Raw genomic sequence first — 20337 nt, forward strand, 5'->3', positions numbered from 1 at the left:
GGCACAGGGATGCAATTTCCCGTCATCGGCCGAGCGTTGAGAAAGGACGGCCCCCACACCAACGTCTGAGGCGTCGAGCTCCACCACGAACTGCTTCTCGGGGTCAGGGATGAGGAGGATAGGTGCCGTGCTGAAGCGTTTCTTCAGATGCAGGAAAGCTTCGTTAGCAGCTGGGGACCAGTGAAACGGGATCTTGGGTGAGGTGAGTGCAGAGAGAGGAGCTGCCACAGTGCTGTAGCCCCGGATGAATCTTCGGTAGAAGTTTGCGAAGCCCAGGAAGCGCTGGAGTTGTTTACGTGAGTCGGGAACAGGCCAGGCGGAGACGGCAGAGACTTTGGTGGGGTCCATCTCCATCCGGTTGTGCCCAATGATGTAGCCCAGGAAGGAGACGGAGGCGGCGTGGAATTCACATTTCTCCGCCTTGACGAACAATGAATTTTGTAGCAGGCGTTGCAGGACTGTCTGGACATGATGAACATGGTCTTGCCGGGACTGAGAGAAAATCAAGATGTCGTCAAGGTACACAAAAACAAACTTATTCAGGAAGTCTCTCAGCACATCGTTGATCAATGCCTGGAAGACTGCTGGGGCGTTGGTGAGTCCAAACGGCATTACCAGGTATTCGTAATGCCCGTTGGGTGTGTTGAACGCCGTCTTCCACTCGTCTCCCTCTCTGATCCGGACCAGGTGATATGCATTACGGAGGTCCAACTTGGTAAAGATGGTGGCACCTTACAACAGTTCAAAGGCAGAGGCAATGAGAGGGAGAGGATAACGGTTTTTTACCGTAATGTCATTCAGGCCCCGGTAATCAATGCAGGGCCGGAAAGAGCCATCCTTCTTCCCCACGAAGAAGAACCCTGCCTCGGCCGGAGACGAGGAAGGCCGGATGATGCCAGAAGCAGGAGAGTCTTTGATGTAGGTCTCCATGGCCTCCCTCTCTGGCCCGTAGAGGGAGTAGAGACGCCCCTTGGGTGGAGTAGAACCCGGAAGGAGGTCGATGGCACAATCATAGGCTCGGTGAGGAGGGAGAGAAGTAGCCCGTGCCTTGTTGAATACCTCCTTGAAGTCGTGGTATTCTGGCGGCACCATGGAAACTTCGGAGGAGAGCCGGAACCGAGGGATGGAGCTGGTTCGCTCGGTCGTTTGAGGCAGATCTGTTGACACGACGGACTCCAGTTCAGGATCGAGCCAGTGGACCAGTCTATGTGAGGGTTATGTCAGCGAAGCCAGGGATACCCCAGGATTAGGGGCAGATTCGGGGACCTCAGGATGTGAAATTGAATGGTCTCATGATGTCTCCCCGCTAATTGCATGGCGATGGGAGTGGTTTGATGAGTAACGGTCCCCAACAGATGACCATCCAAGGCGCTGGCTGGCACAGGACGAGGAAGGGGAACCTGTTGCACCCCTAACTGACGAGCGAGCTCCTCGTCAATCAGGTTAACATCGGCCCCAGAGTCAATGAATGTGGCAAGGGTGTGGAGACCCTCCTTGAGCTGGAGCTGGACATGGAACAGAGGACGAGGATTGGAGGCGGAGTTCCGGGATCGGCTCAGCAGAATGCCCCCTCTTACTGCTGAGCCCGCCCTTTTACCGAGCAACTGGAGACGAAGTGTCCAGCTTGACCACAGTACAGACATAAGTTGCCCCGACGCCGTCTCTCCCGCTCCTCGGCTGTCAGCCGGGTGCGACCCACCTGCATGGGTTCAGTCCCCCTGTACAGGGTTCGAGGGAGGGCTGGAGGAAGGACCAGGCTGAATGGAGAGAGTCCGACGAGTCTCCCCCTCCCGGAGCCGTTCTCTTCTCCTCGCCAGGATTCGTCTGTCCAAACGAGTAGTGAGTTCGATCAAGCCGTCTAAGGAATGCGGAAGATCAAACAAAACCAGTTCATCTTTGATGTATGGGGCGAGACCGTTCAGGTAAGCGTCACACTGGGCAGCTGGGTTCCAATCACTCAGGCGAGCTGTCGTACGGAACTCAATGGTGAAGTCTGCGACGGATCGATTACCCTGGTGTTGATTCAGGAGCCCCCCAGTGGCGTCTGGACCCACAGGAATCGGACCAAAAACCTTGCGTAATTCCTCAGCGAAGGCATGAAACGACAAGCAGGCTGGCGTGCCCCTCTCCCATTCTGCCGTCCCCCATAGGCGAGCTCGACCCGTGAGGTGGTTAATGGCGAAGACAACTCTAGCTGCTTCTGAGGCGAAGGTGTGGGGTTGCAATGCAAACAGGATTGAACAGTTAGTTAGGAACGGATTGCAACCCTCAGGATCTCCAGCGTAGCGTTCAGGAGCCCCCACCCGGGGTTCTGGAGCGGCGCTGGATGATGAAGTAGGTGCTTGAACGGGCTGGGCAGGAACTGGAGCTGAAGCGTGCAGAGTCAGCGTGGTTGCCATCTGTTGTACTTGCGTGGCTAGCTGAGTTAGCGCCTGTTCCAACGCTGAAGCAGACTGGCGAGCCTCCGCCGCGTTCGAGGTGAGTTGTGCTTCGTGCTGTTGAAGCATTCCCTCAACCCGGGCTAGGCGGGACTGAAGAGCACCAGAGTCTGCTGGGTCCATTTCTGGCCAGATCGTACTGTAACGGGTGTATGGAGGACCCAGATGCAGTACAGTACACTTCACTGGCAGTTGGTAATAACTTTTATTAAAACCAACACGAATGGAAAACAGGATACAGACTGAGAGTTCGTTCTTCGAGCTGTGAGCCCTAGCATTGTCTCTGGGAATCACACGAAGCGAAGACACGAAGCTTGTACCCACTGTGGCTGGTGACGAGAAAACCCTGTAGCTCCGTGAGCCGACAACACGTGTGTGAGCGTTGTCGGGGATCGAGCGGAGAGGTGGTCGAGGGCAGGCAGGGGTTCGGTTACCGGGAAGTCCGTCCACGGAAACAACAGTACCAGCAGGGATCAGGCAGGAGAATCGTCGAAGCAGAGCAGAGAGGTCTTTACCAGGGAATCCGTCAGATTTCCGGAATGCCGAAACTGAGCACGTGGTCGGGGACTAAAGGCAGGTAGGTTCACGAGGAGTCAGGCGAGGAGAGCAGGTCGGGGACAGGCAGAGTCGGCAACGGATGATCTGTTTGGAGAGTGCTGGAAAGACATGCATGCTGCAGAGGACGATCTGGCAATGTGTGTGTGAACAGGAGTGTCTTAAATACCGGGTTGATTGGTGATGAGCTGCAGCTGTGGGAGAGCAGGCTGCAGCAGTGGGCGTGGCTAGGAGGCAGAGCAGGTCAGAGGAAGGTGAGTGGAAAGTTACTGGCAGGGAGGGGGAGGAGGAGAATGCAGGAATCATGACACCAACACCACATGCCCCAGAGACAACCACGCACCCCACCCAAGGAAGTACAATCAAGGGAACACACAGGCGACACCCCCCCCGGGTAGGGGGAAGCCCACAGAGGGACAAGGGACAGGAAGCCCCCCAGCCCACCCCAAGGCCACCAATCCCAGCATGATCTGAGCCCACAGCCACAGGGCCCCACCAACCAGAGACCCGCCCAGACCCCCGGAGGGGAGCCCGCCACGCACCAGCCAGGGACGAGACCCCAGGAAGGCGGGGAGAGCAGGCCCCCAGCCCAGCCAGAGGCCAAACCCTCCACAGGCACAGACAGAGCCCAGAACATCCCAGAGCTACCCAAACCACCGGCAGGGAGACCGCCACACAGCAGCAGGGTCCAAGCAACCACCCAGCCCAGTCCTGCACAGAAAGGCCGACCACCAACCCAGAGCCACCGGCGACACCCCCGCAGCAGAACTGACGCCCTTCCCCCAGACCGCAGACCCCCCATCCAGCTTTGCAGGGCCAGGGACAGAGGCAGTGTTCTGAGACATCACAGCAGGCACCGACCCGCCCCCCCCAGGGCCAGGTCCGGGCAGGCACGGCCCCCCCGCATGCACACGACCCCCCCAGCACGGGTCCCGAGCCACCAGGGCCCAAAGCCCCAGACCCACCCGCACCAGCGAGGCAGCCCAGACAGGGCCCAAGGGCCACCAACCCCACAACCCCCCAGAGCACCCCCCACACCGAGGGGGCAGAGCCCCCGCAACCCAACCACACCACCCGAGGCCAGGCCCGCAGCCACCCCAGGACAGCGGCCATGGACCAATCGACCCAGCGAGCCACCGGATACCCGTGGCAACCGGAATCCACCGCACCAGCCCAGAAGTCAGGGCAGCGAAGCCCCGACCCCAACGACACTATGTGATGAAGTTAATTATTGGGGTCCAGCTATGTTCAAATTCTGTGAGTTGATTTTTTGCACAGGCAGACATTGTTTTCACAGAGATGTGATCTAATAGAAGATTTTTATATTGAGTTATACTTAGATTCTTTTTGGATTTCCAATTCATGAGGATAGTTTTCTTGGCAATGCTTAGAGCTGCAAGGAGCATGTAGGATTTGTTAGTGTCCATATTGATGTTAGTGAGATCACCTAGCAAACAAAGTGAGGGGGAGGCAGGGATGGGGTGCCCTAGACATGTTGATAGGTCTTCACAAATCTTTTGCCAAAATTTGTTGACAGGTGTACAAAGCCAAACAGCATGCATATAAATATCTAATAAGCCACCCATGCAGTTCAAACAGATGTTTCTATGTGTAAGACCCATTTTGAACATCCTTTGTCCTGTGTAGTGTGTTCTGTGAAGAACCTTGTACTGTATGAGTTGTAAGTTGGTGCTTTGGGTCATTCTGAAGGTATTTGAACAAATTTGCATCCAAAATGTTGGGTCTGTGTGGATAAATCTTTCTCCCATTTGGATATTGGGAGAGAGACTGTTAGATCTGTTTTAGACAATAATAAATTAATTTTGGAAAGTAATTTTGGAGGTGAAAGCTTTAGAAAATCTGTTATTATTGGTGGTAGCTCTAAGTCCAATTGGCTAAGGTTAAACCTTTCCTGAATTATGGATTTAAGCTGAAGATATTCCAGAAATTTGTTCTTGTTAATACCATATAGTGCTACCAGCTCATTAAATGGAATGAAGTTACTGCTTTGGAGGATATGCTCCAGATGTCTTATCCCTTTGTCTACCATGTTGTGAAGTTTATTGTTTTTTTATTTCGCAGGATATCAGGATTGTTCCAGATGGGCGTGTGTCTGCATGGCATGGGTGAAGACCTATTTTTTTTTTTAAGAAATTCCCACCAGGCTGTTATAGGGAAGTGCTAATATTAATGCTCTTAAAGCAGCTATGTCTTTTGATAATGGGACTGATAAATGGCAGGTCAGCGATTTGGGTTTCTTTACAAAATGTCTGTTCAATATCTAACCATGCTTGATCTAATGGACTTTTTGTAATCCATTTTAAGATATATTGTAGTCTATTGGCAAGGAACTAATTATAAAAATCTGGTAGTTCCAAACCACTGTGATCTTTCGCCTTTTGAAGAGTTTTTAAACGTATACATGGTGGTTTAGTTTTCTATAGAAATTTGGAAATGCTTGAGTCTAATGATTTGAACAAAGGCAGGGGAGGTTGAGATGGAACCATTGAGAAAATATAATTTATCTTTGGCAGGACCATCATTTTAACTGTTGCCACTCTTTCCATAAGCGATATGGGCAGATTCCTCCACCGAGTGAGATCATCCTCTATTGTTTTAATTAGGGGAATATGATTTAGCCGTGTCAGGTCAGACAGCCTGGCGGAAATGTTGATACCTAGGTATCTAATGTTTCCCAATTGTAGTGGGGCGGTTGACCTAGTCTTGAAGTCAGAGTTTATAGGTAGGACTGTTGATTTGTTCCAATTAATAGAGTAGTCTGAAATAGAGGAGAATTTGTCTCAGAGAGAGAAGCTTGTGCATTTTGAAGGAAAAGTAGTACATCATCAGCATAAAGGCTTATCTTATGGTTCACATTTGCTGTTTGAATCCCTTTGATATTATTATTTTGCCGAATTGCAGCTGCGAGTGGTTCGATAAATATGGCAAAAAGGGATGGAGAGTGTGGGCAACCCTGCCTGGTGCCCCTTTGGAGATTGAAGCTTGGAGAAGTTCGATCATTTGTTCTGACACAAGCACTGGATGAACTGTATAATATTTTGATCCAGTATAGAAAATTATCCCCGAACCCAAATTTTTTTTAATGTTGCAAAGAGAAATTTCCACTTCACCCGGTCAAAAGCTTTTTCAGCATCTAGTGAGACTATTATGGCTTCCTTATTCTGAATATTACAGTAGTAGACTACAGTAGTAGTTATTTGTAGAGTGTCTGCCCTTCATAAATCCAGTTTGGTCAGGATGTATTATGTGAGGTGTTATTTTTTCAAGTCTTCTAGCCAGCGCCTTGCAAATGATTTTTAGATCTGTATTTATAAGTGATATTGGACGATGGCTAGATGGGAGGGATGGGTCTTTATCTGGTTTAAGGAGGAGGCTAATGTTTGCGCGGTTCATGTTAGTAGGGAGTATGGAAGTTTCCCTCATTTCAGCAACCATTCTGTTGAATATTGGTGCGAGCATTGGCCAGAATTCTTTGTAGAATTCTGCGGGAAAACCATCTGGTCCTGGGGCTTTCTTGTTGGGCATATGCTGGAGGGCTTCATGAAGTTCCTCAATTGAAATAGGTGACTCCAAAGCCATGATCTGTTCATTATTTAATTTTGGTAGTTCAACTGCACTTAAAAATGCATCTATGCTAGAGTTTGATGGATTCATTTGTGATGAATACAAGTTTTTAAAAAATCCCTAAATGTATTATTTATTTCTTCTGGGATACGGGTTGTTTTCCCAGCAGAGTCCTTTACTGAGGAAATTACTTTTGCTTTATTCTGTTTTAGTTGGTTTGCTAAGAGTCTACTGGAGTTGTTTCTGTATTCAGAGTTCTCCAGGCGTAATCTCTGTAGCCGGAATTGTGTTTTTATGTCAAGTAATTCATTTAATTTCAGTTTTAATTTTCTCAATTCACTCAACAAATGTTTATCTTGGGAAATGGCATGAGCTGTCTCCAAAGCTTTAATTTGCTGTTCTAATTTTATTTCAAGTGCTTTCTCCTTTTTTTTTTCCTTGTATGCGGAATAAGAAATTATTTTACCTCGCATGACTGCTTTTGCCGCCTCCCAAAGAACACAGGGGGAGATGTCAGGCAGGTCATTTGTTCACTCTTTTTTAAAGAATTTAATAAAATCTGGGTCCTTAAGCAATAATGTATTAAGTTTCCAATGTCTAGATGGTGGTGTGACTGTTTTTTTCGTGATTGTCAGAGTGACTGGTGCGTGGTCGCTGATGGTGATAGGGTGAATCTGTGTGTCAGAGATATTTGTTGTTTTTTAAAGATCATTTTAAAGATCATTTCTTTGGCTTTTCAGAGAGTGGGAATGACACACAGCAAAGGAATGCAAGCAGGAATCGAACCCGGGCCGCTGCTAAAAACTCAAACTGTACAGGGCACACACTCTACTCACTAAGCTAGAGGGAACCTCAATTTGATTGAATTTTAACCACCAAACCAGCTCAGGCTTTCACAGGAGCAAGATACAGTCAGAAGGTTTAAAAGGGGAAAGGAACTTGGCAGTAATGCGAACGTAATGGCGGTACATCTGGTCAGCCAGTCATTACAATGGCTTTATTCATTTCACAGGTAAGCCTTCATCACCATCGTCTATATATATCACTTGTTGCCTCTATTTCAAACTGTAAATGGATGCTACGCAGTAATGGTTTTGCTATTGTTTGCTTCTGCTTTCACAAACCGGAAACCAGCCATGCCTGGCTCAGTATACTGTAAAACAGACCGAAATGAACAGCAATATTGCATACTACTGTGGAACGCAGTATGTAGTATGTAGAGGATACTGCATACTTAGTTCAGATGTACCGCCGTTCACATAACTGACAAATTCCTTTCCCGTTTAAATCTTCTGATTGTATCTTGTACATGTGAAAACCTGAGCTGGTTTACTGGTGACAATTCATTCATGTTGTGGTGGTCTCTAGCTTAGTGAGTAGAGCATGCGCCCTGTACGTGTTGAGTTTTTAGCAGCAGCCCGGGTTCAATTTCAGCTTGCAGTCCTCTACTCTCTCTCCCTTTCCTGTCACTCTCTAACTGCTCTATAATAAAGGCACGAAAAGCCATAAAAATAATCTTTAACAAAAAATAAATAGAAAATAGCTCCACTCATGTCTCCTGTGTAATTGTACCCATTAGCATACATTGGTATGTGATTTATCAGAATCAGTATGACATCTGGGTATTTCTGGCATACTGTGGATTTCGCTTGTGTTTGCTTACTACCTACTGCATACTGCATTTTGACCAAATCAGTACATACTGCTAGTATAGAAGGCAGTTTTGGACACAGCCTCTGTCTGTGTGTCCATGTCTTTTTCCCTGTCTCTATGTTCCCCTGATTCTGTGTCCCTCTGTCTCTGTTTCCCCGATTTGTTCCCTGATGTATTTCATATGTGTTATTGGTCTTGTTTGTCCTTCCCTGCCAGTCTCTCCTGCACACCTGTTTCTGTTCAAGTCTCGTCTCTTTAGCTCATCAATCCCTGTGTTTCCCTACTGCTGCCGTGTTCACCTACCCAACTGTGTGTCATTGACTTGATTAGTTCCTTTTTGTATATATACCTGTGTTTCCCTTTGTCCTTTGTCAGTTCATCTGTTTTTCTCGCCATGTTCCTGTTTTCCTTGCTGTGTCCCTGCCACTTCGTTCTTGGTGTTCCTGCCCTGTTCTTCACCCAAGTTCTTTTCATCAACCTTGTTTGTTTCATCTTTTGTTCATGTTTAATTTGTATTTTGTATTTTTGTAATCTTCAGCATTAAAGCTCACTTTTAGTCAGTACTCCTGCTCCCTTTTTCTGCAGTTTGTTCTGCATTTTGGGCCCTCATCCTGCCTCAATCGCAACATTTATTCATTTATTTTTGGTAAGCATTATTAGCAAGAGCAAACATTTCTGTAGAATGTGCACATTTATTATATCTTGTGATTATGTATTAATTAAAGAATATGAAAATTTTGATTTTCTGTCATCAAATGTGATGATAAATGACTCTGCTGTTGCTCTATACAGTAAATTCCATTTTGGGATAGTTGTGGAGAAAAACAGTTCATATCAGTAACATGAGGCAGTTTGCCACCAGTCTGCCTGCAGTGGACTACAGTCAGCCACTAGGTAGAGGCAAATCCCCTTTTTTGTTGCCAGTAAAATCCATTCAGGGCCATGTGCTAGCTACAATGTAGCTGACTTTGAACACGAACACACACATATATTTTGTTGTTATAGAGTTGGTAAATTGTTCTTGCAAATTCAGTAATTGTATATGTCCACATTTTCCAAGCACCATACTTAGGGACAAGCTTATGTATTCACATCTTCCAGCAGACACAAAGGGTACTTGGATACCCGAACCACCTGACACTTTTAAATTGTCCTCACTGCAGCAACATTGTGTAAACCTAATATTTTACTGATGTTAATACAGATCGATCTTATAAACATGATGACTTCATTAACTGTAACAGCACTTCTGTCATATGATGTCTGAATTGCCCATGCGTTGAAGGTATTTTCTACAAAGGCCATACAAAAAGAGGGATCCCTGAGGAGTTGCCTTGCTGAGCATAAATATGTCATTAGAACTCGTAACTGTGATTACCCTATAGCTAGACACAAAACAGTCTCATAATGTTCCTTTTCTTCCCTGTTATAGGTTTTTTGGGGGGAAGTTTTTCCTTAGTTGATGTGAGGGTCTAAGGACAGAGGAGTGTCATATGCTGTAAAGCCCTGTGAAGCAAATTGTAATTTGTGATAATGGGCTTTAAAAATAAAATTGAATTGAAATGTAAATGCCAATGACTTTAATATTCATGTGGACATTAATAATGGTAGCCTCAGTATTGTGTTTATCAAATTATTGGACTCAATTGGCTTCAGTTAGAATGTAAATAAACCCACCCTATTGTTTTAACCACACACTAGATGTTGATTTGGTGTATGGCATCAAAACTGAAGACTTAGTCGTCTTTTCTGAGAATTGCTCTTAATATGACCATTATTTAATAACTTTTGATTTTTTTATTCCTCGAATACAAGCCATTTGGCAAAAGTAGATGTCTGTCTCATAGTGCTCTAGCTAAATTTAAGGAACTGATTCCATAAATTAAACTCAATATCATCTCTATGTAACTGAGGGCGCTCATACTAACTTTAGTCCCTCCAAAATTGCTTATCTAGTTGACAGTGCTGCAGGCTCACTGCAATCAACACTTGACTCTGCTGCGGTGTTAAGGGCCAAGTTGTTATACTTGACCTTTAACACTCAAAAACTCTTTTTCTGAGGATATAGTTTCTCTAGATGGCATTGCACAACCATGAGGAACCCTGCAGTTATATTTGATCAAAATGTATCTTTTTCCTCTCATATAAAATAAACTTCAAGGACTGCATTTTTTCACTTCTATAATATTGCAAAAATTAGGCATATCCTGTCTCAAAAAGACACAGAAAAATTAGTCCACTCATTGGTTACTTCTAGGCTGGAATATTTTAATTCCTCATTATCAAATTGCTCTGAAGACTCCAAGTGGTCCAGAATGCTGCAATACTAACAGTACTAACAAGAACCAAGGAAAGAGATAATATTTCTCCTGTTTCAGTTTCTCTGCACTGGCTCCCTTTAAGATCCAGAGTGAATTTAAAATCCTTCTCCTCACTCACAAAGCTCTGAATGGTCAGGCTCCATCATATCTTTCAGAGCTCATAGTTCCCTGTTATCCTACCTGAGCACTGTGTTCTGAAAAGACCGAGTTACTTGTGGTTCCAGAAGTCCCAAGAGGTAGGATAGGAGCCAGAGCCTTCAGCTATCAAGCTCCTCTTTTATGGAAACATCTTCCAGTTTCGGTGAGGGAGGCAGACACCATCATCAGTTTTAAGGGTAGACTTATGACTTTCCTCTTCAATAAAGCTTTATAGTTAGGGCTGGCTCAGACTTGCCTTGGACCAGCCCCAAGATAGGCTAATGTAGGTCTAGTCTACCAGGGGACTTTCTATGATACACTGTGCTCCTTTTTCCTTCTCTCGCTCCCTCCATCTGCAAATGCTCTTGCCTTTTTACTGCATTACACTAACTTGGCTTCTTCTCTGGAGCATTTGTGCTCCCTTGTTTTGTAGTTTTCCCAGATATTGGCTGTGTCTTGATTCTGCCTTTGGCTGTGCTCATGTTGTGGCTGCACTGATGCTGTACCTCTGGCTCAGCTTGGATTGTGGTCATGGTTGGGCTGTAGCTGTGGTCCTGACTGTGGCTGCGCCTGTGTCGTGGGCCTTGGTTGCACTGATACCATGATCCTGCTCAATGCCAACTTCTACTGCCATTATTATTAGTCATGCCTCTTCTATTATTATACACATGCGATTGTTATTGCCGCTTACAATATTTACATATAACATCACATTTTTTCCCTGATATAGGGTTTTTTTGGGAGTTTTTCCTTAGTTGATATGAGGATCTAAGGGCAGAGGGATGTCGGAAGCTGTAAAGCCTTCTGAGGCCAATTGTGACTGGTGATAATGGGCTTTATAAGGTGCCTTCGACATGCATAAAAAAATAATAAAATTAATTCACAAATGCACAAATGGTAAAATAATTTAAGGAGCACAAAAGCTCATTTACATATATTATTTTGTATATTTACATAGGACCAATAGCGCAGTATTCACAGCAGGAGGATGGTGGCTCAAACAGCAGCAGAGGAAAGCTATAAACAGGAGTGTGTGCTTTCGCTAAGAGTTCAGAAAATCTGAATACAGTGGCAAGATAACAAACAGCCTACCTTGGTTGAACCAGAGCCGCGTACAGCGGACAATCAAAGCGGAAACCACCACTCTATGCAATAGCTGTAAACTATGGGGCACCGATTGTTAAGTTGTGCACTCATATTTAACTCTAAAACATTATGAAAAAGAGGTGTGAATTTTTCAAAGTCACTTTTTTTATTTTACAGTTACATCTTAATCATATTTTTTCACGAACGAATAAATCTGACAGAGTTTGCAAATATTGCTCTAAATGTGATTAAAAAGTGACTGAAAAATCCACACCCGATTGTTAGGTTGTGCACTCTGAAAGTAACAGCAACATTTCTCCACATTTAACTCGAAAACATAATAAAGAGATATGGATTTTTCAGTCACTTTTTAATCACATGTAGAGCAATATTTGCAAACAGATTTATTCCTTCGTGATGTCACTGTAAAATAAAAAAGTGACTTTGAAAAATTCACACCTCTTTTTAATAATGTTTTAGAGTTTTAAATGTGGAGAAATGTTGCTGTTACTTTCAGATTGCACAACTTAACAATCGGTGCTCCATAGGTGATTTCATTTTCATTTTGTTTTTTTTTTTCGTTCTACCATTATTATTATTATTATTAATAAATTATTTCTGTTTTATCTGTCATTCCATCATCTGGATCACAAGATTAGTTCCTGCCATATGGTACCATGTAAATTACATTTACATTTTAATCCAGAAAAAAAATGCTAGCTGTCAGACTGTATACTGTGATGCACCATTGCAGAAGCATTCTAAAGAATGTGATGTGCCAAAGTCAAGTGCGGCTAATGTCACTCAGTGCGTTTACATGGACATGAATAACCTGTTTATGAAACTTTTCCCAGTCATGATCATACTCGTAATATGTTGTTTTCAGAGAAATTGAGTTATTCATAGTCCTCATATACATCCAGTTTCTCTTAGAGAACTTCATAGCGTATTCGGGTTTCTCATAAACGGAATATGGTCTTTACATGCTCCGACATATGAACAGGATACTCCAACAACTAGATCATAAATGTTTTTTTTTTATGTTCATATAAACACAATGACTCTGACTCTGGTGTGGGTGGGCCTTGTTCAGCGAAGGATGTATAAAGCATGGCTGCGGCAGGTTGGACATTCATCAGGTGTAACTGTTACTGACAACAGTGCTCAGATCAGTCAGGTGCAGTCATGCTCCTTCCTGCCAGCGCACTCCGGCTCCTCGCGCTCCTGCTGCTGAGCAGGAGCAGTTTATCCGTTCACAACGACGCTACAGAGTCGCTCAGCATCCAGCAGGTCCACGACACTCAAGATGAGCCGGCTCATGAAGACACGAACCAGGCCAGGAACGGCGGGAGACGACTGGCTGACTCTGTGCGTAATGGTGAGTCAAAACGGTTACGCATGGCGCAGTTATAGTACATTTTCACAATTTTGACGTTTTTGTTCTGTCTTGCTCAGTAAAGTGGGGCGCACATTGATTTAAACGGAGTGAATGATTGATATTATTTTCTATTCGTGCAGTGATGTGGGCGGTGGGTTTTTGAAACGCACGACAGGGAAGAAAGAAATGATGAAAAAAAAAACCGCAAAGGGCACATTTTGCGTTACCGTTGCTTGCTGGGCAATAAGTGATGTAGCACTGTTTATCAAACGGTAGATTCTATTTACCCATAGCATACATTCATTTTCTCTTCTGCAGTGTGTGAGTGACAGGGAACACACAGCATACTGCTAATGAACTTTAAGACACAATATTAAAGCACACTGTAAATAATTTTCCTGTAAAATAACAGTAAAGAGCTGGCAGCAGAGACGCCAGCTCTTTACTGTTATTTTTACGGTATTCATCCGTAAATTGATTTTACAGTAGTAGACCGTAAAACAAAAAAACGGTATATTTCTGTATTTCTATGATTTACAGTAAAGAGCTGGCAGCAGAGATGCCAGCAATATACCGTTATTTTTACAGTATTCATCCATGAATTGACTTTACAGTAGTAGTCTGTAAACCAGATATGCAGTGTATTTCTGTATTCACACTGTTAAATGATTTTACAGTCTAATACACCAAAAATAAATGCAACATATTTCTTAGTTTCTTATTTAGAAATTACAATAATATTGTGTTTAAGTTTACTTTAGACAGGCATAGTAGATAATACAACAATTTAGCTTAGCAGTTTCCTAAAATATCAATCTTGAATGCATGCAATCAATATTAGAACTTCAATATTCTACAGACAGTTGCTTAAGCATTATTGTGAATATTGTGCAAAATAAGCAATAAAAACTTAGAGAGATTCAAAATGATTTATTTCAAAAGGAAATATAATACTGAATACTGCTAGTTTCAACAAATTGAGGGGGAAAAAAAGAGAAAATAAACTCGAGTAGCAGTAGATTTCGAGTAGCAAATAGAGTTTCACACTATGGTGATAAACTTAAATTTTTAAATTGCTTGTCAGAGCATAACCTGCTTGTCAGGACATAACCTATAGCTGACTTTTTGAGTCAATGCCAATATTATTCAACATTGTCTTTAACACATAAGTTTGAACATTTGTTCAATAACACACTGGGTCTAAGAAAAAGACCAACGCAACAAATACAGAGGAAATAAGTGTTTAAACATTATTAAGACTATTTTCAAGGTAGGAACATTAAGACCTTTTTGATTATATGAGTAAAAACATTCAGCAAACCAGCATGTGTTTTTCCTCTTAAAATAGTCCTGTGAGATAGATTAAAATTTCCTCTAAACTCCACTTAAAAGATTTACATTATGTACTGTACTCTGCAATGTATTTTATGCTGTCTGTGAAAATGCAGAACTGTATGCAGAACTGACAACATTTGGAAAACAAAGGTAAGAACATTTTGAAAAAGTACCTCAAGGCAATTCCAAAACTTTTACAGTACAGTTTGAACATTTTGACATTATGCATCATTACAGTAATGTGGATAAAGAGAACATTTAGGGAAGAAACTGTAATAGACTCCTCTGCCAGTGCAAGCTTGCGACTTGCAGCTTACTTATTAAAATAGTCCTGTGAGGTAGGTTTGGGTTTTTCCGTCTTACTGTAGTTCCGGGAGTCTGGGTGGGTGTGAACTGCCCTGATTCAAATCCTGAGAGATGAACATCAGTTTGTACTGCACTGTTCCCCTGCAGCATTATTCCGGTGGAGCCACTGTGAAACAATAAAAAACATATATTATACAATCTGGAATGAACAATATAATCTACAAGTTAATGTTTATAAAGCTAATAATACCACTCCTTTGTCTTAATGGCAATGCCAGACTGTCAAAACAACACATGGACAGCAAGATTAAGAACTCACTGAGCTACACGAAGTCCCATTCAAAGTCAAGGAGTTTCTTCAGGAGCATGGAGACGTGTGTGTTGACTGTAGGAGACTTCTTCTGGACAATCACACCTTTCTTCTTGGAGACAACCTTGCCCCTTTTGGCCTTTGTCCCTCTCTCTGGATTTATACCAATTATACCGCCGGACAACATATAATTATTCCATTGACTTCATGTAATGCTATTTTCCTGCTTGCTCCACCGGCCGATGGGGATCGTTAAGAAGTGCTGCTCCTAGGATGAAGATTCAGCTTTGTATATTATTGTTAACCAAGATTAAACAACAACAACTACAACAAGACAAAGAAATATCCCATAGTAGAATATTGTTCCGGCTACCCTATTCAAATAGATAGAAAGCACTGATAGCTTACATACAGCTAGACAAACTCCTGAGTGTTATATCAAACTTTCTTGGCAGTAGGCCTATAAATAAGATAGCTCCCCCAGAGGCAAAGAAAAAAGATTTTGACTTACCATTTAATTTTGTAGATGCAAGATCAGAATTGTTGTGATGAAGACAGATGATATGTAGCACATGGTGCGTTCTGCAGTCCTCTTCCGGAAAATTTCCCCAAAATACTGTAGTATACCGTTATTTAAAACAGCAGCATACCGTTTACGGCCTCTGTCCTGTTGCTCCATATTAAGAAGCCCACAATGCATTGCATATTACAGTACTAAACTGTTAAACATCAAAACAGTATTTTACTGTTGAAAATTGGCTGTAAATTTACAGCAATTGCTTACAGTGCAGTAGGGGCTGTATTGTTCATAAACTTGAAGAGAACATAAAATGAAAAAGCCACTGATGCACAGGTGGTCCATACAGGCATTTTTGTTATTTATTTACCCTTGACAAGCAAACAAAGACATCACAGCTCCTGTTCCCCTGGAACTTCCAGGTGCCTGCTGGATCTACCTGCTGCCCAATTATGAGGCAACAAAGCAAAATAAACAGAACTAAATGGATAACAGGCAAATGAAAATACTTAATCATATGGGGAGCCAATTGTAAAGTTGTTTACTCTGAAAGTAACAGCAACATTTCTCCACATTTAGTTCAAAAACTTGATTAAAAAGAGGTGTGAATTTTTCAAAGTCACATTTTAATCACATTTAGAGCAATATTTATGAACTTTTTCAGATTTATTCTTTCGTGAAGAAATGTTCAAGATAATGTCACTGTAAATTTTTTTTTTAATTTAATCTAAATGTTAAATGTTATATCTAAATGTTACATTTTAAATATTAAATCTAAATGTTATATGTCAAATCTAAATGCTAAATATTAAATCTAAATGTTATATGTTAAATGTAAATGTAAATGTTAAATGTTAAAGCTAAATCTTAAATCTTTAAGTCATGTTTCTAAGTAAAACTAAGCACAAAAAGTAAGGAAATTTATTTTTGGTAGATTATTTCTTTTGTTGTAACAATACTTCGTGGCAATAAATCTTATACCATTGGAAAGCCTGTATATTTCCCTTTTTAAATGGAGCCACATTTGTAAGGAACATGCATTTGTGGGATGAGCAGCAGAGCTGAGTATGTGGGTTGCACCCGTGAAAATTTAGGGCAACTTCAAGGTGGTGTTCCGCAAAACCAAGTTGCGGCATTATTTGGAGTAGCCCTTGTACCATCTCCAAACTGAGGGCCAAGTTCCATATAACGGGGGGATGTCAGAGACAGGCCGTGAAGTTGCTGTCACAAGAAGAACGTTTCCTCACCCCATCAGCATGTAGGAACCATAGGCAGTTTTCTACAGATCAAGGCTTGGCCAACTGCGCTCTGTCCAGACAATCCGGAACAGACTGCACGCAGCCAATCTCTGATTGCAGCCAATGAGTCTGCTTATGACAGTTGGATCGTAGGCAGTGTAATGGTGTGGGGTGGCATCTCCCTCACTGGAAAAATGATGCTTGTCATCATTAGAGGCAATCTCAGTGCAGAAAGATATTGAGATGAGATTCTGCAACCAGTGGCAATCAAGTATCTCCATAGTCTGGGATCGAACTCTATCTTCCAAGATGACAACGCTCACCCCCACAGAGTGGGGTTTATCAGAGACTACCTCCAGAATTTGGGAGTGGAGAGGATGGAATGGCCTGCCAGCAGTCCTGCCCTCAACCCCATTGAACACTTGTGGGATCAGCTTTGCTTGCTGTTCATGCCAGAGTGACCAACACAACCACGTTGGGTGTCTTGCGACAAATGCTGGTTGAAGAATGGGATGCCATCCCACAGCAGTGTATGACCAGGCCGGTGACCAGCATGAGGAGGAGGTGCCAGGCTGTTGTGGCTGTGTATGGTTCTTCCACACACTCCTGTTTGTTAAATGATTAAATTGTTAAATTGCCAGTATGTATTATTTCCACCAAACAACACTAAACAAGACTCAACAGCAGAATAAGCTGTTTGGCTTTGGCAGCGAAGATTTCGCAAATTTTTCATGGGCACAACCCACATACTCAGCTCTGCTGCTCATCCCACAAAGGCATGTTCCTTACAAATGTGGCACCATTTAAAAGGGAAATTATCAGGCTTTCCAACGGTACACGATATATTGCCAAAAGCATTGTTACAACAAAGAAAAAATCTTCCAAACACAGATTTCCTAACTTATTGTGCTATGTTTTAATTTCATATTCAAATTCACACTGCCGCTTGGCGGATGTACCAAAATGTTTCGTGAACATGACAGCCGACAGATTTTCGATTTGAAATGAGAAAATTAAAATCGTAAAATGACTTTTTACACTGCGGTATAACTGTGTTTCAATACTGGTTTTTATGAGAAACTTTTGCCGTGAGGAGAGCAGCCCACACCTCCAGAGAGGAGGCGGACTCGCTGTAGCAGTTAAATTCAGCCAGAACTAACCTGCTAACCCAGCGCGGGCTGCCACAGCGGGCGTCAGCGCTGGGTCTAATCTGGTGAATTGAGGTCTGTGCTGGCTGTATTTGAGCTGCTACTGCCGCTGACTGAGGGACCGTCTTCACAGCTGCTTAGGGGCTATACTTTATATATCAGAGGCGATGGTGGCTGGGGTGCTACTTTTTTTCATCTTTCATAAATAAATGTTATTTATGGCTTAGAGAGGATGAGAAATATTTATAGCTTCAGTGAGGGTCAAGATACAAGAAAAATCACCCTAACCACCATCCTCATCTGATAAATAAAGTACAGTTCCTTAGAGGATTTGGGTCATGTTTAGATAGGGGTAACACATATTGACAGAGAAACAACCTTAAACACAACAGGCTACACACAGGGGTGTGGACATTAGAGGACAGCCACAGTGTGCATGGACCCTGTATTGCAGTCTGTGCTATGAGACTCCTCAGCTGGGAGGAGAGCGGACGGAAGCAATGAAAACGGTCCCTCAATCAGCGGTAGTAGCAGCTTGAATACAGCCGCTAACCTCATCTCCCCGGATTAGACCCAGCACTGCAGCCTGCTGTGACAGCCCTTGCTGGGTTAGCAGGTTAGCTCTGGCTGAATTCAGCTGCTACAGCGACTCCATCTCCTCTATGGAGGTGCAGGCCGCTCTCCTCACAGCAAAAGTTTCTCACATAAGCCAGGGTTAGGGTTGAACCATGAACTAGAGTTGAACCATGGAGTAAAAAACTCATTTCCCAATTTTGATTTTCTCATTTCAAAACAAAAATCTGTCGGTCGGTCACCACGTGCACCAAACATCAACATATCAAGCTCTTATTTAGGTACTTCTGCCAAACGGCGGTGTGCATTTTCATATTAGCTAAATATTTAGAATCATAACATAAAGATTTAAGATTTAGATATAACGTCGCCTATAAGATTTGGATTTAAAATGTAACATTTAGATTTATATATAGGCCTAGGCTAACATTTAGATTTAATATTTAAAATTTAGATTCAACATTTAACGTTTAGATTCAAGATTTAAGATTTGAATTTAATTTGAAACATTTTTATTTCACAATGAGCTTATCTTGAACATATTTTTTCACAGAAGAAAAAATCTGACAAAGTTCGCAAATATTGCTCTATTTATGATTAAAAAGTCACTTTGAAAAAGCTGAAACTCAGAACATACATTTACCAGATAATGTCAGCACCAGTTACCATGGCAGTCGACCAAGGTTAAAAGAGATCCAACTTGGTAGGATGGAAAACTCAGGTTTAAGATTCAGCAGAGCTTACTAACCCGCTAATCTTGCTTTGTACTACAAAGTCTGTCTGAGCAGAAAAGGTGTAGACAGAAAGTGGAACATTCATATTTTTAACTCAATTTCATGTCTCAGGCCCAGACCAGAGCCAGGTGGGCTGTAGGGAGCTGAGGTCCACAAAGTACATCTCCGATGGCCAGTGCACCAGTGTCAACCCTATCAAGGAGCTGGTGTGTGCTGGGGAATGTCTTCCACTTCACCTGCTGCCAAACTGGATCGGGGGTGGTGGTTACACTGGGAGGCAGTGGAGCCGCCGTGATGCCCAGGAGTGGCGTTGCGTCATTGACAGGACCCGGACCCACCGGATTCGGCTACAGTGCCAGGATGGCAGCTCCAGGACCTACAAGATAACTGTGGTGACCTCGTGCAAGTGCAAGCGCTACTCCAGAAAGCAGAATGACTCCGGACACAAGGACACGTCTGTCCACAGTGGTAAAGCAAGGAAAAATCAGCGGAAGGTTGGACTGCCTGAGGAAAGGCCTGGAAGGCAGTCTGACAACTAACAAAGGAAATCAAAAAAAGGCTGTGTTCATCAGGAAGTTTATGGATTAATTATAAGAGTACAAATCATGACCAAAGAGATCTAGGCCAGATAGAGGCAAAAGTCAATATTGTAGATTTGTCTCCAAACATAAGATATTGTGACACAGTTAACTGTTTTAAGACTAGTTTGTGACCAAAAGCACAGCTTATCATGAGAACAGGTCATACACATATTCTCTCTGTCACAGAGTGAGATGTAGATGGATATGAGTTTCATGTCCTTGTGTTAAGTACTGACCTGGAGTCAGGACATTGTTAGCCTAATTTAGCAGAAAGGCTAGTGCAAGGTACATAGCTACAGATACATAGCTACAGATCAGTGAGCTTCAGAGGCTACCCCTCTGAAGCTCACTGATAAACACCTATCATGTAAGAATGACACTTTGATCTTAGGGATATTATGTGCTCGACATATTTCTTGATGAGAAAAATTTTGACTGAAT

At 43.1% G+C, this 20337-nt stretch overlaps 2 protein-coding genes across 2 annotated transcripts; both read left to right on the forward strand.

Annotated features, from left to right (window-relative positions):
- The first annotated feature begins 2590 nt into the window (after positions 1 to 2590).
- Positions 2591 to 4652, forward strand: LOC121957470 (basic salivary proline-rich protein 4-like). Its single transcript, XM_042506046.1, has 3 exons — positions 2591 to 2608; positions 3392 to 4216; positions 4641 to 4652. The coding sequence occupies exons 1-3, from the start codon at positions 2591 to 2593 to the stop codon at positions 4650 to 4652; spliced, it is 855 nt and encodes a 284-aa protein (XP_042361980.1).
- Positions 4653 to 12961: 8309 nt separating this feature from the next.
- LOC121958287 (sclerostin domain-containing protein 1-like) lies at positions 12962 to 19854 on the forward strand. The gene is made up of 2 exons (XM_042507177.1): positions 12962 to 13154; positions 19427 to 19854. Exons 1-2 carry the CDS (start codon positions 12962 to 12964, stop codon positions 19852 to 19854), a joined length of 621 nt encoding a protein of 206 aa, XP_042363111.1.
- Positions 19855 to 20337: the final 483 nt, after the last annotated feature.

This window comes from Plectropomus leopardus, chromosome 18 (assembly GCF_008729295.1).
Source record: "Plectropomus leopardus isolate mb chromosome 18, YSFRI_Pleo_2.0, whole genome shotgun sequence".
NCBI classification, from domain to species: Eukaryota; Metazoa; Chordata; class Actinopteri; order Perciformes; family Serranidae; genus Plectropomus; species Plectropomus leopardus.